This window comes from Raphanus sativus, chromosome 6 (genome assembly GCF_000801105.2).
Source record: "Raphanus sativus cultivar WK10039 chromosome 6, ASM80110v3, whole genome shotgun sequence".
NCBI classification, from domain to species: Eukaryota; Viridiplantae; Streptophyta; class Magnoliopsida; order Brassicales; family Brassicaceae; genus Raphanus; species Raphanus sativus.
Window position 1 is genome coordinate 16,244,664 of NC_079516.1, and position 15,663 is coordinate 16,260,326.

Genomic DNA, 15,663 nt, shown 5'->3' on the forward strand with positions numbered 1-15,663 from the left:
CTAAATACCCAAACCGGCTCGGACCCGCTGCATATCCAAAAATACATGTGCTTTTGTAAGAATTTGAATTATGGACCCGAACCAATCCAGCCTAAGGAACTGACCCGAACTCAACTGATCCAAACCCATGTAGAAAATTTTCAGATATCTAGTTGAGTTCAAATATTTAGGACTCAAAGAATCCGACCTGAAAAATATTTAGGACTCAAAGAATCCGACCTGAAAAATATTTAGGACTCATATCTGAAGACCCGAATGCCTATGCCCACTCTCACTCATTTATTTTGTTCAATTAGTGAGACCTAAAGACTTACTTGGCTGATTTTAAGCTAATTTAAATAGTATATATTTGCAGGGGGTTTTAATAGTTCTTAAACTTATAATAGATAACAATTTTTTATCATAGATATGTTTTATAAAAATTAATTTAACTTAAATATATAATTTTGTTTTAACAAATGATTTGCAAAAGTGTTTTTATCAAATTTGATTTTGTAAATATTTAAAATTATATTATGTTAGATGACATGGTATAATATGTTGATGATATATGATGTATAAAACATTATTGAATAACAACAATAACTTTGGATGATAAGAAGAAAAATAATTAGAGAAGTGTATCACACAAAATGAGAAATAATTATAGGATTTATTTAAAATATTTAAATTATTTATAGTTATAGTGGTTAATGGTAGGATAAAAAGAGTTTTATATAGATGCAACAACTTTTTTATAATTGATTTTTAAAAATATGTTATTTTAATAATATAAATTTTCAAAATCGCATTTATAATATATTTTATCAAAAATATCCTAACAATATATTTAGAATATATTGTTAACTAAACTACGCAAATAACCTCTACCAATATACTTAGAATATATTGTTAAACTAAAGTAATTTTCCTTTAAAATCAACTCAAAATTATTAGAAATGTTAGTCAAGGAGAAGCTATGATGTATACGCTTTGTAGATAAATATTTTAGAAAGGTCAACGGAGTTTATGAAAAAGGTCAACGGAATTTTGACAATTTTAAATAGTTTTAGTTATTTTCTTAACATCAATATACAAGAAATTGAATTGAAAAATGATTCCATATTTTGATATCTCCATTTTTCTCAAGACCAACTTATTATATTTTTACAAAATTGTGAAAAGGTTTTATCCATAATCATTTTTCTATCCCCACAGATTCACTTATAATATCAAATTACTTAAATCCAAGTTTTGAAAAAGTTAAAAAAAACAAACTAATTTTTGGAAAAAAAAGTTTCAGTTCTTATGTTAAAACTTATTTTTTGTTGATTAAATCGTTTTAGTTATAAGATCAATTACAGTTATAGGTGTTGTTCGGAAACTCGCTAGGCGTTCCTCGTATGTTCGGGTTGGGCCTAGCGTCGAATGAAAAAATCAAAGATTTTGCGGAGATTAATCGGCGATTTTATTTTCGGTTATATATCGTGTATTGGTAACTAATCCAACAAAGTTCATTTGGTGTAGCGGTTAAAGGACTTCTTGTGTATCTAGCAGCCCAAGTTCGATGTTATTTTTGCTTTTTTTTAGCAATAAGTTAAATGAGGAGTAAATTTGGCATCTTTTTAGCATCTTCCTCATTAGGTAATTAACCAAAAGTTGGGAATTAATGAAAAGTCAGTACTATTGCAACTTTTTTTTACAATGACAAGGTTCGAATTTGTTTTAGTCAAAAGTCTGTGTTTAAGATTTTTGGTATTTTCTCAAAAGAATAATCACTTGAAAAAATTATCTTATACAGTTTAATCATAAAAAGTAGAATTGTCAAGACATATGTTCCGAACCATTTTATTAGAATAATGTCCCTCGCTACTCCAATCTGTATTTTTCTATTAACCGTACCGAAGACACAATTATCTTTATATCTCCGTGCATACATACTATAAAATATAGCCTCCCGTGTAAAATCCATTATAATTATACTCCCCTGATCCACACGGCGGAGCCTCAATTCTTCCACCATTAAACTTCTCAGCAATATCAGCAGCTGGTCTCTGTTCCCAGTCACCACCATTACTTTGTAGATCTTCATCGTGTAGACTCCACAAGCTGCCCCACAAGTTACATTCATCGATCATGGAGTAGTCGCTTGAGGTTGCTGTAACACTTTGAGGCATATGAAATTGGTCGTTAATGACAATCAACGGGTAAGAGAAAGAGGAAGCTATGTTTTGCTCGTTGTCGAGATTCATGTGGTCTTGGGATACCAGCTGAGATCGTTGATTTTGTGGTTGCGGTTGCAGACCTAGTTGTTTCCGGGATCTTTTAAGTTTGTCTTGTTTCGAAAAAGATTTATTTTTCTTTTTGTAATGGGTTCTCCAATAGTTCTTGATTTCATTATCTGTTCGTCCTGGTAAATATCTTGCAATTGTAGACCACCTATATATGTGTTGTGGAAGTTATATGTAAATGTATGCAAAAGAAGCGTATGAATCCGTAAATAAAGTTAACGTAGGTATACAACTACAAATGAAAGATAATAATCAAATCAAGCAGTGGTGAGACATGCATGTTATTATGAGAAAAACAAACAAACTAATGAAAGATAATAAAGGGGATCAAATCAAGCAGTGGTGAGACATGCATATCTATACTATTAATCTATACTATTAAAGCAGAATCCCTCATAGGATTCTGCCCCTAGCTTTTGAAATAATTTACAAGAAAATGCCACTCCTATATTTAATGCAATAAAATCAAATAATTTAACAAATTAAATTAGTATATCTTGCTTTTACCGTATTTTTCGTGCCATAAATAGTACTTTCCTATTTCGAAGTAATTGATAATTTTCTTACTATATATCCTTGCTTAGTTTTATAGACATAATAACTAATTATAGGAATGTTATTAATACGATGTACCTTTTACCTTACTATTTCTCGAAAATGATTAAATATTAATATACCACTGCTTTTATAAACTCATTAATATAAACTCTACGACCTTTCAAAAATGAATGCCTATTAATATAAACTTATTAATCTATAAAACTATTTACCTTTTACAACATGAATGCGTTTATATATATTTCCTTTGTTTAAAATGGAACACATGTTTCAATTTATATACTTTTTCTAAAACAAAACCTGTGACCTATTATTGATATGAGTTTTGACAATATGATTGCTATACGGTTGGCGTTCCTTGATATAGGTATAGTTATTCAATTATATTCAATTATATAGTAGCTATAATATATCCTCATATAAAATATAGAGGTTGCCATAACATTTATATAACATTTACTTAACATTTCAATAGGAGATATGTTTAAAATCGTGTTAATAGTATAGTTAACTGCAAAACTAATAAAAAAAAACAGTTTACTTTTAACTCTTTTTGTTTAGAACTAGAAGAGACCAACAATTATTTGGTAACACACAAGATATTCTCACTTTATAGATATTAAAAACTGTTGACAAAAAATGTTAAACATAATTTAAACAACAATATGTAACCGTTGACAAAAAATGTTTGGTTCGGATTCGGTTCGGATCTTTACGGGTTCGGATAACCCGTTGAAATTATTTTTAAAAAATTAAAAAAAAAATATATCTACTTTAAACTTCTCAAAATCTATAAATAAAATAAATATTATATATAAGTTTGAATAATGTATGCCAAAATACATAAGTCAACATATAAATTGGTTTGATATCAATATTTTGATAGAAAATCAATAGATTTTTCAAGTTTTTTTTGGTGTTTTGAATATTTGTTTCGCTATTTTAAACATTAACTTTTAGAAAATTTCAAAATATCATATATATTTTGGATCCTTTTTTATGTATTAAATCTAAAAATAATTAGTATATTTAATTATTTAAATATATTTCTGATACATTCGGGTATCTAAAATATTTATGTTCGGATAGAGTTCGGTTTTGGTTCTCTAGATACAAATTTTTGAACCCATTCAGATGTTTAACTAATTTTGGTGAGTACTAATTAATTTTTCTGATCAGATTCAGTTCTTCGGATTCGAGTTTTTTCCCCGGTCCTAACCAAAATAGTCAAATTGAAACCAAAATCAAATTCATAAATAACCGAACAGTTCCTATATCTTGGATTGAAAAACCAAAAAAAAAAAATTAAACCAAAACCAAACAAAAAATAACAAAATGTAATTAAACTAAAAATACTCCCGCGCTTTTAAAGCGCGGGTCAAAATCTAGTCTATCTTATTAAAATAAAATTACCTTTTAATTTTGTTTGGTAACATGAATTGTAGAGTTAAAAAAAATTAAAATGTTGTTTGGACACAAAGATAACATATATAGTAGGTTGGTCTTATATTTTTCTTTAAATTGTTACTATAGAATTGTGCAACATTATTTAATTTGCTATTATGATTCATTTTGATAATTAGATTATTTGTTGGGTCATTGTAATTATTGGTTGTTTTATTATAATTATTGGTGTTTATAGTTTTTATATAATACAAATGTAAAAATATATTTCTCTCGAACAAGATTTGTTATCCATTAATACGATAGATATGTCATTATTAATTTAAAAATTATATGGTTACAATATCAAATAAACAACGCAAAAAATATATATACTAACATTAGTATTTTTTCGTATTACAAGTACATTAAATACAATAACAATTATATAATAACAAAGAACGTGGATATACTTTATAAAATCCAATAATTTCCAATTTGGTATAAATTAATAATATTTTTATAAGTTAAAGTAAACACCCGCCCAGTCGGGCGGGTCAAGATCTAGTATATTATTATGAGAAAAAAACATACTTATTGTATATTAAACATGTTGTCAGATTACGAGTATGCAGCGTTTAGCGTCCGGCTTTTAATTATACTCGTCAAAAATAAAATACAAAAATAAGGAGCTTACTTGTTACCCCAAAGGGAGTGAAGTTCAAGGATGATTCCTTCTTCTTCAGGAGTGATTTGTCCTCTCTTTAGCCCTGGCCTCAAGTAGTTCACCCACCTTAGTCTACAGCTTTTGCCACTTCTATTCAACCCTAATTTTCAGTTCCATGACAAACACAAAGTATTGAAAAGAGCACTGAGAATGGTATTACAAGTTCAATGCAACTTGATAATTTTTAACTTTATAATAAGATATAGTATATGAACTTTCACAGCAAAATGTTCGAATATAAAAGATTGTATATGTAGAAATGTTCTAAACTGTTGACAAAAAGAAAAGAAATGTTCTAAACTGATCAAAGTCAACTCCACAAACAAGGAATCATAAGATCATCTTTTCATTTTCAACAAAAACAAACCCTTAAAGCTCATTCCACTATGTCATTTTCCTATTCTAACTATAAAAGTGTGAGACTGCTTATGCATAAAAAATAAAAAGAAAGAACCAAGAATGAAATCTATTATCAGGAGCTTAATTAAGTCAACTATACCCGATAATATGATCTCCCAACTTGTCTTTATTAATCGTCACTAAAGTAAGTATACAAACTTTGCTCAAAAAAAAAGTAAGTATACTAACTAATTGAATTCTATATATAGTGTTAATTAAATCTATCCTGAAATGGCTTTCACTACAGAAAATATTAACAAGAATATATTAGTGGAATGATACAATATATATTCGCTTACTAATATGTCTGTACGGGCTTATGATGTAGCAACGATGAAGATTAGAGAGTAATTCAGCAAAACACAAAACAAAAATTAGATGTGTAACACGTACACATATGTACATGTTTCTATATATATATATATATATATATATTATATATATATGTATCCATGATCAAATCAAAAAAGTTTACCTGCACACGTAGCAACAGAGCTCCATCTTCCTTCCCCACTGGAAGCAACATACTCGGTAAGAAGCTTGTCTTCTTCAGGTGTCCATGGACCCTTTCTACATCCTTGTAATTGTTGCTGTGGTTTTTGATAAGGTTCATGATCATGGTTTCGCTGATGAACTTGATCAACTTTCCAATCAAGCATACCTCTTCAATTTTCAGAATCTCTTTCAGTCACAAACAGATACTACAGCTTATGTGTATATATGTGATCGTAAGAGTCTGTGCTTGATTTGCTCTACTATGTTCATGTTTGTGGTTGAACATGTGCGCGTATATATATGTATTATCTGTATATATGTTGCTTAAGAACATATTCTTACTTTTTAAAGACATTTAATTCAATATATTTTATTTTATTTTATTTACTTAAAGACCTTATAATCAAGTAGCATATTAGGGATATGTATTCTACTTCAGAGATTTAAATAGACATTAAATAATGTATAAATGGTTAAACTTAATTTTCTTATCATCAATTAGTTTTAAGTTGGAAGTTTAAAATAAATATGAATCTAATATGGTATAAGAGCTCAGATCCTAAATACCCTAAAACCCCTAATTAATATGAAAGGGACATTAAGTAAAAGTCTATCTGTTTTTTTATATAATGTTTTAGAAAATATTTTTGTTTTAATGTGTATGATGTTTTGAAAATTTTTATGTAAAACTTTTAAACAATTTATTAATATTACTAAAAAGTAATGTATATTTTGTCTTATTTATTCAAAATAGCAATTATTAATTATTTTTGGGTATTTGTTTGTTATAATCAAATGCTTTTAGTAAAAGTGTTTTTTTTTAATTTGTGTGTTTTATACTAAAACATCTTATAAAAAATATATGAAATATATAAAAAAATAGGATCAATCCACTTATCACTAATTGTTTTTAAGTTAGAAGTTCACAATAAATCGAACACTACAAGAAATATGAGTATTGGTAGCAGTTCACAGTAGCACGAATTCACTAACTGCTACCAAAAATGCCAAAATCTGATCATAACTATACAGTAGCACTAAATCCGCGCTAAGATAGAATTTTATTAAGCGGGAAAGCAAAAATAACTACTATAGGTGAACATTTGTTTTGGAGCCAATACTTAGCCAATTTTTTGGGTTTACCTTAGCTTCTTACCAGGAAAAATAACTCTTCTCTTTAAAAAAAAAAAAAAAAAAAAAGAGAGAGTTCATCTCTCGTCGTCTCTGGCCCGTTTCCCCTCTCGAGCTCCGACCACTACTCTGTGGTCTCCACTCACCGGCAATCGAACACGGTGGCGCATCTTGTCCACTCTCGAGCCTCGCCGCCGTGTCTATGCTCCTCAATCCGCCGCTCTCTGCTTCACACCGCAACAGTGTCACCGTCGTTTGTCACGTCGGAGCTCTCATCCATCGCTGAGTCGGTGACAAAACCACAACACGATAGCACCTGCTCCAAATCAAGCTTCTCTGGCGCGTTCTTGCTTCACAACCGGCATCTCCGTCTTGTTCCGTTCTCGTCGTCACCGGAATCAAAACTGTAGAAGAGCAACCATGGCATTTCGACAAAAGGTTTGGGTTCAAAGCTTGAGATGACTCGTTTTCGAAAATCGATTCATGGTTCGTGTTGTATTTGTCTCTTTTTGTGAAGCTTAGAGCAGCACTGCCTCTGTTTTGTTGATTTATCTCTCTCTCTTTCATATTGTTTGGTACTGACTTTGTTTTCCTCCATGAACTCCAGTGGTGAAGCTTTTTAATGCTGTAATTCATTTGTTTAGTCTCTGAGAGAGTGATTCATCTTATTCAAGACTTTTGTTTCAAACAGGTAAACAAGTTTCAACATGCTCAGAAGGGATTGAATGCTTCAAGGTCAAAAGACTCTCAAGGTAGAGGTTTTAGATATTGATCTTTAGCTTGAATATTTCGGTGTCCACTCTCTTGTTTTTGGCTTCTAAATCTGTTTTTTTTTTTGTTCTATTGGAACATCCATCAGTGTTAAAGAAGCTAAGAAAAGAAGCATTCTTCTCGGAGTTGAGAAAAACGAAAAGAGACTCCAAGGTTTGTCTCTTACTCTCTCTTTTAATGTTCTTTATCTTGACAGTTGTGTGTGTTATTAAACCATCACCTTTAGATGAACTTATAAGCAAGCTAGTGTTCTGTCTTGATCTTGTTTCTATTGAGATATTAAGGGAACGAATCACTTTCATTAGTGAGAGCTGTTAGCTTCAAGTGTGTTCTTGGCAATTTACTGATGAGATTTTGTGGGATGGTACAGGCTCAAAAAGCTTCAAATTCCACTGAAGACGAAGCTCCTGCTTGAGCTGCAGTATCGTTTGCTTTGAGAGATCGCAAGCTTGCAATCTTCTTTGCATAGTCTGTATCAGATGTTGTTGCAGTCTTAATTGGGGGATCTGGAACTTCATCTTTCACCACCTCCCATAGCTCTCTGTTCATCAGTGTGGTGTGCATCGTTACTGCCCAGAACTCGTGGTTTGATATCTTGTTCATCGATTCATTGATGTTTTTATGCCCAAGTTGTGTTCAACAATTATATGATAAATTCTGAGTATGAGATTTTCTGTTATATTAGTTTGGTTTTTATAGAAAAGGAATTGTAATTGATTATATCTGAGCTCAATTCATGGACTTGGATAAAACTAATGTTAAAAGTGAATGATTCTCTTGTGTTCATAAAAATAAAATGAAGAAGTAAACGAATGTTCTTTTTTTAACAAAAGTAAACGAATTTTATTACTTTAAATCTTTAAAAAATCGATTTATAAGAATATTTTTTGTTTATTTATATTTTGTCTTTATTCTAAGCAAAACCTAAAACATATTTTAAAACTCTAAACATAAATTTAAAAACTTCAATATTTTCACAATAAAACTTTAATATTATATTTAAATTTAAAATTTAATATGTTTAAAAATCTAATCTTAAATTTTAATTCAAAACCTCAAACACTAAATTTTAAATCTACACCCTATACAATATCCTTAACCCCAAACTTAAACCCTATATACAAAATCATAAATCTAATGTTTACAACATTATAATAGAAAGATTAAATTTAAGCTCCAAATATATAAAAACTCAAATCATATATTCAATCTTTTCAATCTTAAACTTATGCTTAAAGTTTAAATCTATTATCAAATTTAAAATCTAAACCTCAAAACCAAATCTTAATTTACACCCTAAATCTAATACCCTAAACCCCAAACTTAAGCCTTGCATACAAAGTTATAAATCTTAACTTTTTCAAAGTTATAATATAAATTTTAAAATTAAACTCCATTATATTCTAAAACTCAAATTTATAATTAATTCTAAATCTAAACCCTAAACCACACACCTCATATTTACATATATCATAAAACATCAAATCTTAAGTTGTAATAAATTATAATTTCTATAAGATGAAACTCTAACATTTTAAAAAATTTAATCACAGATCTTAAATATAAAATTCTAAGTTTAATAATTTTTGAAAATTTAATCTCAAACCATATATTTGATTCCAAATTTAAAAACTATAATTTTATACCCTAAACTCTATATTTAAACTTCAAACCCCAAACTTAATCTCTACATACAAAGTCATTAATTTAATATAATATTTTAACATCAGTCTTAAATTTAAATATGCTAATTTTATTATAAATGTTTCAATTATACTTTTGAAATTATAAACTTAATTTAATGTAAAAAACAGTATAACAAAGAAGAAGAAAAAAAAAAAAAAAAAAAAAAAAAAGCCTTGACCAATAAGGGAGAATGGCGAGGATAACCAATAGATCAATCTTCACCGTTAATTTATGTCAATCTAATGGATATAACTAATCGATTTTTTTATTATTTTAACCACAAATCGACCAATAATACACAAGGACGAAGATCAGTCTTTCTTTTAACTACAACCGTTGATTATCCTAAATCTAACGGACAAGAATTCATAAGGTGTAAAGATGTGTTTGTCTCTCTCTCTCCTCTTACCCCGTAATTCTCCCCTTTCACATTTCTCTACTCTGTGTCTTCCTCTCATCTTTTTTTTTCTTATCGAATCTGGAATGATGAGTCTGCTTGCCAGATCTTGTTTCCGATCTGTTTCCTCTTTGCGTATCTGTAACTGTTTGGTTTATATTGAAGAACGATGGATTGGCTACAGAGAAGAGTAAGTAAAAGTCTCCCATTTTTTATTATAAAAATTTGGATTGTCTCCCTGTCTGAAATTGTTGATGAAAGTTTGAATCTTTTTCTGCTTTTGTTTTGAAAACTGTATTCAAAGAAAAAACAGATGAAGAAGATGAAGAACAGCCGGATATGGAGAGAAGAGGCGGAGGCAGAGGCATAACAAACGACAGATGTGGTGGAGCCGAGCAAGAAGAAGAAGAAGAAAGGCGGAGAAGGAGAGCAGACAGAGACGCAAGGAGGAGGAGGATGGAGTAGGAAGATGACGGGCAGATCGAACGGTGGTGTTCGTGGCTGGTGGTCTCGGCGTCAACGAGGAGTGCGGCGGAGATCGAAAAAGAACGTGGTTTAGTTAGGTTTAGTTAGGGTCAGTTAGGTTTGGTTAGGGTTAGTTAATAAACCGGGTTTGTATGTAAACCGGTTTTTTGTAATAAACCAATACATTTGTAAACCAAAAATTAAATAATAAATAATTTTATTCACAAAACCAGTTATATTAGAATTTAATTTTAATTTTTAAAACGTGAATTAAAATATATTAATTTATAATTTTAATTAATAATTATGAATTTAAAAATATAAATGAGAAATAATAACATAGCATTATATCTATGTAATTATAATATATTTTACAGCGTTATAAAAACGTCATAAAAAAAACACATTATAACAGTAGACCAATGCTATAAAAAACTAATCAAGAGCACACGTTCAATGCTACAATATGTATATTTATTATAGCACATGAAAATACGCTACAATAAGTGGAGGGTCTATTATAGCTGCGGCTGTCACGGCGTTCTTCGAAACGCTATGAAAACCTTATGATAGCGTTTTTCGGGTGCTACTAATACCGATTTTTCTTGTAGTGGAAACTAACATAGTAACATAGCATATGTGAATTTATGGTCTTCATTAGCCTAGTTAATTATATAATTTTAGTTTCAGTTCCTCGATCACGGAGATAATCTTGGCAAGCCACTACTTTCAAACAAGTGTTGATATAGAATGAGAACCAGCTCATTTTATTTCTTACCCAATTAAGATTTTACAAGTGCCCTTACCAATCCATTCATAGATCCGTACAAATAATTATATTCGTCATCGCTAAAAAAATATTCTTGAAACAACAATGTTTTGTGTTTGGACACTTTAAAAAGTTTTTAAACATCATCACAGAACATAACTTTGTTCTGGATTCAGCTCTAGGGAAAATATATATTATAAAAAATACTAGTGGGTTATCTTTATTTTGTGGAAAAGAACTTTGAGCCAGTAAAACCTCAACACATGTTTAATAAAATAATGAAAGAAGATATGCGTTAAGAGTAATTCTTCATTAGTTTATTGATAAAACATATACAATTATGCTCGAATAATGGGCCAGATGAAGTGTATACTATTTCGGGATAAGAAAATCTGAAATTTCCTTCCATACAATAAAGCATCGATGACTCACCTTGTAACCATGTGGCCTTTCGGCATTACGCATCAACATTTTATGGCAATGTTTAGGGTTTTCTTTGAACTGGTTAAACTGATTCAACCTTTTTTATAAGATTTGAACTCTTTTTTTCTTTTGAAAAACACTAGTTCAAAAAATCGATTTATCATGGAGATTGCAACTTCCCCCTGCTCCCCAAATTTAAAGATGATGTTTCATTACTGGTTAAGTTATCAGAAATGACTTTTAATAACTACTTTGTAATCTTAACTCTGATTTTGGATTCCTTTGATAAATTATTAGTTAGAAAGCTTTTCATGCAGCTTTCACTTTAGATTTCGAAGTAAAATGTTGGCGGATGGTATTAGATAAGCATCACAGACAAAATCTCTAATGACGTAAGAAACTTGATATAAACAATATTTATAAAGCTATTCTGACAAAGACTTTACACGTATGGACAACAATTTTAGAACCAATATTTATACATAAAAATATATATTATTTTTTTATAACCGTGAAGATCCGACGACCGAATCAACCGACTGATCCTACAAAGTCTACATCATTCCATGTATTCTTGCGATTTAACATTATTTAAGGTGGCTGCACAGAGTTTCGAAACTGAGTCAGTATTGGGACCAAAGCCCTCGAGACCACCAAACCTACCACCTTATGATTTATACATAAAAATATTAATCTTAAGCACTCTGATTTATTCTTGTATATATGTGTGCATATATAATTATGCACACGTAGGTAGGCTGGCAAACCATTGTAAAATCATATTTATACGACAAGATCCACAACTCAAAAAAGTTATTGAACTACATCTCTTGACAACAAATACTAATATATATACTTGAAAGAATACTAATAACTAAATCTAAATTTCATTTTAAAAATCTTCTACAAAGATCACCGTGGTACATGGTGATGGACCCTCATGTAGTTATTTACTTAGATTGCTTACCACTATAACACCAGCACTGCTCAGAGATAGAACTTTTTTTTTCTTAGAACTTGTTTTTGTTTTGTATTTTAAGATTTCTGGACTTTTGTTCAGCAATTTCTTTTTATAGAAACTCAGGTAGTTATAGTTATAGTTAGGTTTGGACACGGATCGGATATCAGAGTTTTGAAGGTATTTGTGATTTGCTTCTAATGTTACGGATATCTAAATTTCCGATTTGCTTTGCTTCGGAAAAATACGGATATTCGGAAAATGAATATCCAGAAAATAAATAGATATTTGCGGATATTTGTGGATACTTACGGATACAAATTTGTTTTTGTAAAATACTTTTTGCATGATATAAGAGATAAAATTAATAAAAGAAATAGTGAATCTACATATTGTGTAATTTTTAATTTAGCTAACAATTATAATAAAAACAAAACTTAAAAAAAAAATATAATTGTCGTAAATTTTCTCTTTTCCTTTTATGTAATACTTTTATATAAGTAATGTGATGAATAGAATCTGTCAAATCATATGTTAGAATAATAATTATATAATTTTATATATTTAAAGCTTTAAAATATAATCAAAATATACATGTATTTATATAATGACGGATCAGATCCGATATTCGCTTTCCAAAATTTTAATATTTGTGATTTGCTTCGATTTTAACGGATATTGAATTTTAGTATTTGCTTTGCTTCGGATCAAATAGTAACGAATAACGAATCAAATCAAATTTAATGGATAAAATGTCCAGTCCTAGTTATATTATCATTTATTTTCTCGTGTTTATTCTAACTTCTGTTATTATCTTAATGAATATCTTCTAAAACATAAAGGAAGTTACACAGGCCAAAGTAACTGTTTAGATTTCTGGTCTATATCCATCATTTTGACAGTTGCAGTTCTTTTCATATCTGCAGAACCGGACCTCAGAGAAGAAAGGTGAAACATTGAATAGTGACCCTACTTTGTGGGACCCTCATTTTCTTTAGAAAAAAGTGATCATACATACTAAACTATAAGTTACATGACTAAAATACAATTTTTTAAAATGTGAAGCACATGACATATGTTAACAATTTTTAAAACAATTTGCAAAATTGAAGCACAATAACGTTTAGTAACTGATTTCTATTTATTTTTCATATAAAATAAAAATTTAGATCTCTAACAAAAAAATCCCTAATATTTCTCACATGATCACACGATTTCCAAACTGTTATACTTAGAGGGAGTTCGACTCATAAATGCTACAAATTTCTATATCGCCTATGGTTGTATTTGGAGAAATGAAAGAAACAAACTCATCTCAAAGTAGGCCTGGGCATTCGGGTCGTCGGGTCGGGTTCGGGCCGGGTCTTCTCGGGTCCGGGTTTTTCGGGTCTAGGAGTTTAGTACCCGATAGGGTAATTTCAAATTTTCGGTTCCGGGTCGGTTCGGGTCGCACCGGGTCCGGGTCGGTCGAGTCTTATATAGTTGGACCCATTCGGGTAATTAGAATTTATCGGTTCGGTTCTGGATCGGGTTCGGGTCGGGTTCGGTTCGGGTTCAACCTAAAAATACCTAAAAATACAAAAAAAAATCTGAAAAATATTAATATATCCGAAAATATTTGACATTTTTTTAAATTTGTTTTTATTATATAAAATGTATATATATACTAAACTATGCGAGATAGAACAATAATTGGTTGTTTCTTAGTGGCTGGCCCCTTTGCTCTGTAGACAAATAACACGTCTTCGACTCTCCATTGATTCATTTTATTTAATTTATATTATTAATCGGGTACCCGTCGGGTTCGGGTTCGGGTCGGGTCGGGTCCAAGACCCGCGGGTCCTCTACAACAGGACCCGATAGGGTAATTTGATCGGGTCGGTTCCTACCCGGACCGGGTTTTTTCGGGTCGGTTTCGGGTCGGGTCTTCGGATCCGGGTAAACTGCCCAGGCCTATCTCAAAGCAGATTTACAGTGCCCTTAATAAAGTTCCTTTTTTACAAAAAAACTTTACGATGCCCATAATAAACTGGGAACTCTACAAAGCAAAGAGTGGAGTTAAGGAACGGTGGTAAAAACTAGGTCTCATGTTTACTCTCTATATCTAGACCATACCTCACGTTAGTGTTCCTTATTTTTAGAGAAATTGTCAAAAATACCATTTTCATAGTACCACTTTTCATGTTTACACTAACCACTTTTACCACTACTTTTAATGAAGGGTCTAGATTTAAAGGTTTAGATTTAGGGTTTAGATTTGATGTTTTAGGGTTTAAAGTATATAGTTTAGGGTTTAGAGTTTAAGATTTAGGGTTTAGAGTTAAGGATTTAGGGTTTATAGTTTAGACTTTAGGGTTTAGAGTTTAGGATATTGAATTTAGGGTATATAGTTAGGGTTTAGGGTTTAGAGTTGAAGATTTTGGTTTAGGGTTTAGAATTGGAGGTTTAGGTATTAGAATTTGGGATTAGAATTTTGAAAAATATATAAAAACAAAGATATAAGAGTCTTTACCATTTTAATAAATAAAGTATTATTGAAAATGTGTCTTTAGTGGTGGTAAAGATGAATAATGGTACCTTGAAAGTGGTATTTTTTGAAAATTCCCCTATTTTTAAATATGTATTATTGTCTTTTAGAGATATTATTCATGTTTACTTACGGATCAACATACTCTTTTGTTTTGTTTTCTTATTATAAACGTTACCAAGTTTTGTAATTTTTTTTTTCATAAGAAAAACTACTAAATAAATAAAACACTAGAGATGAAACAGTATAATGAATATATATATATATAATATATATATATATATATATATATATATATATATATATTATATAAAATAAAAAACAAAAAAAAACACAAAGATACCAACCTCGATTATCTATAAAAGTATGAACATATTTAGTTGTATTTGAGAAATGTTTTTCCTGAATTTTCATATCTAATTTTTTTTTTTTTGAAAAAGAAAATTAAATATTTTATATTCATCTTTTGTTCTATAAAACACATGTCCGTGCATCATACTAGTAGTTATAAGATATCAAGCAGATTTTAGGTTCTATAAATTATATATATATATATATATTATATTATATATATATGACTATATTTTATAATATAATTACTAATATAAGAAAATTATTACTTTTTATTTTTACAATTCTTATTTGATTTATAAAGAGAATAAAACTTAGTTTTGCTAAAAAGTTAATATATTATTTAAATGAAA

The 15,663-nt window shown here is 29.7% G+C and overlaps 1 protein-coding gene and 1 long non-coding RNA gene across 2 annotated transcripts; one reads left to right on the forward strand and one right to left on the reverse strand.

Annotated features, from left to right (window-relative positions):
- Positions 1-1,919: 1,919 nt before the first annotated feature.
- On the reverse strand, positions 1,920-2,231 carry LOC130495596 (uncharacterized). Its single transcript, XM_056987014.1, has one exon. It carries the CDS (start codon positions 2,229-2,231, stop codon positions 1,920-1,922), a length of 312 nt encoding a protein of 103 aa, XP_056842994.1.
- A 4,994-nt stretch (positions 2,232-7,225) lies between these two features.
- On the forward strand, positions 7,226-8,305 carry LOC130495980 (uncharacterized). The gene is made up of 4 exons (XR_008935016.1): positions 7,226-7,401; positions 7,655-7,715; positions 7,823-7,887; positions 8,105-8,305. It is a non-coding gene; the product is annotated as an uncharacterized LOC130495980 (long non-coding RNA).
- The last annotated feature ends 7,358 nt before the right edge of the window (positions 8,306-15,663 follow it).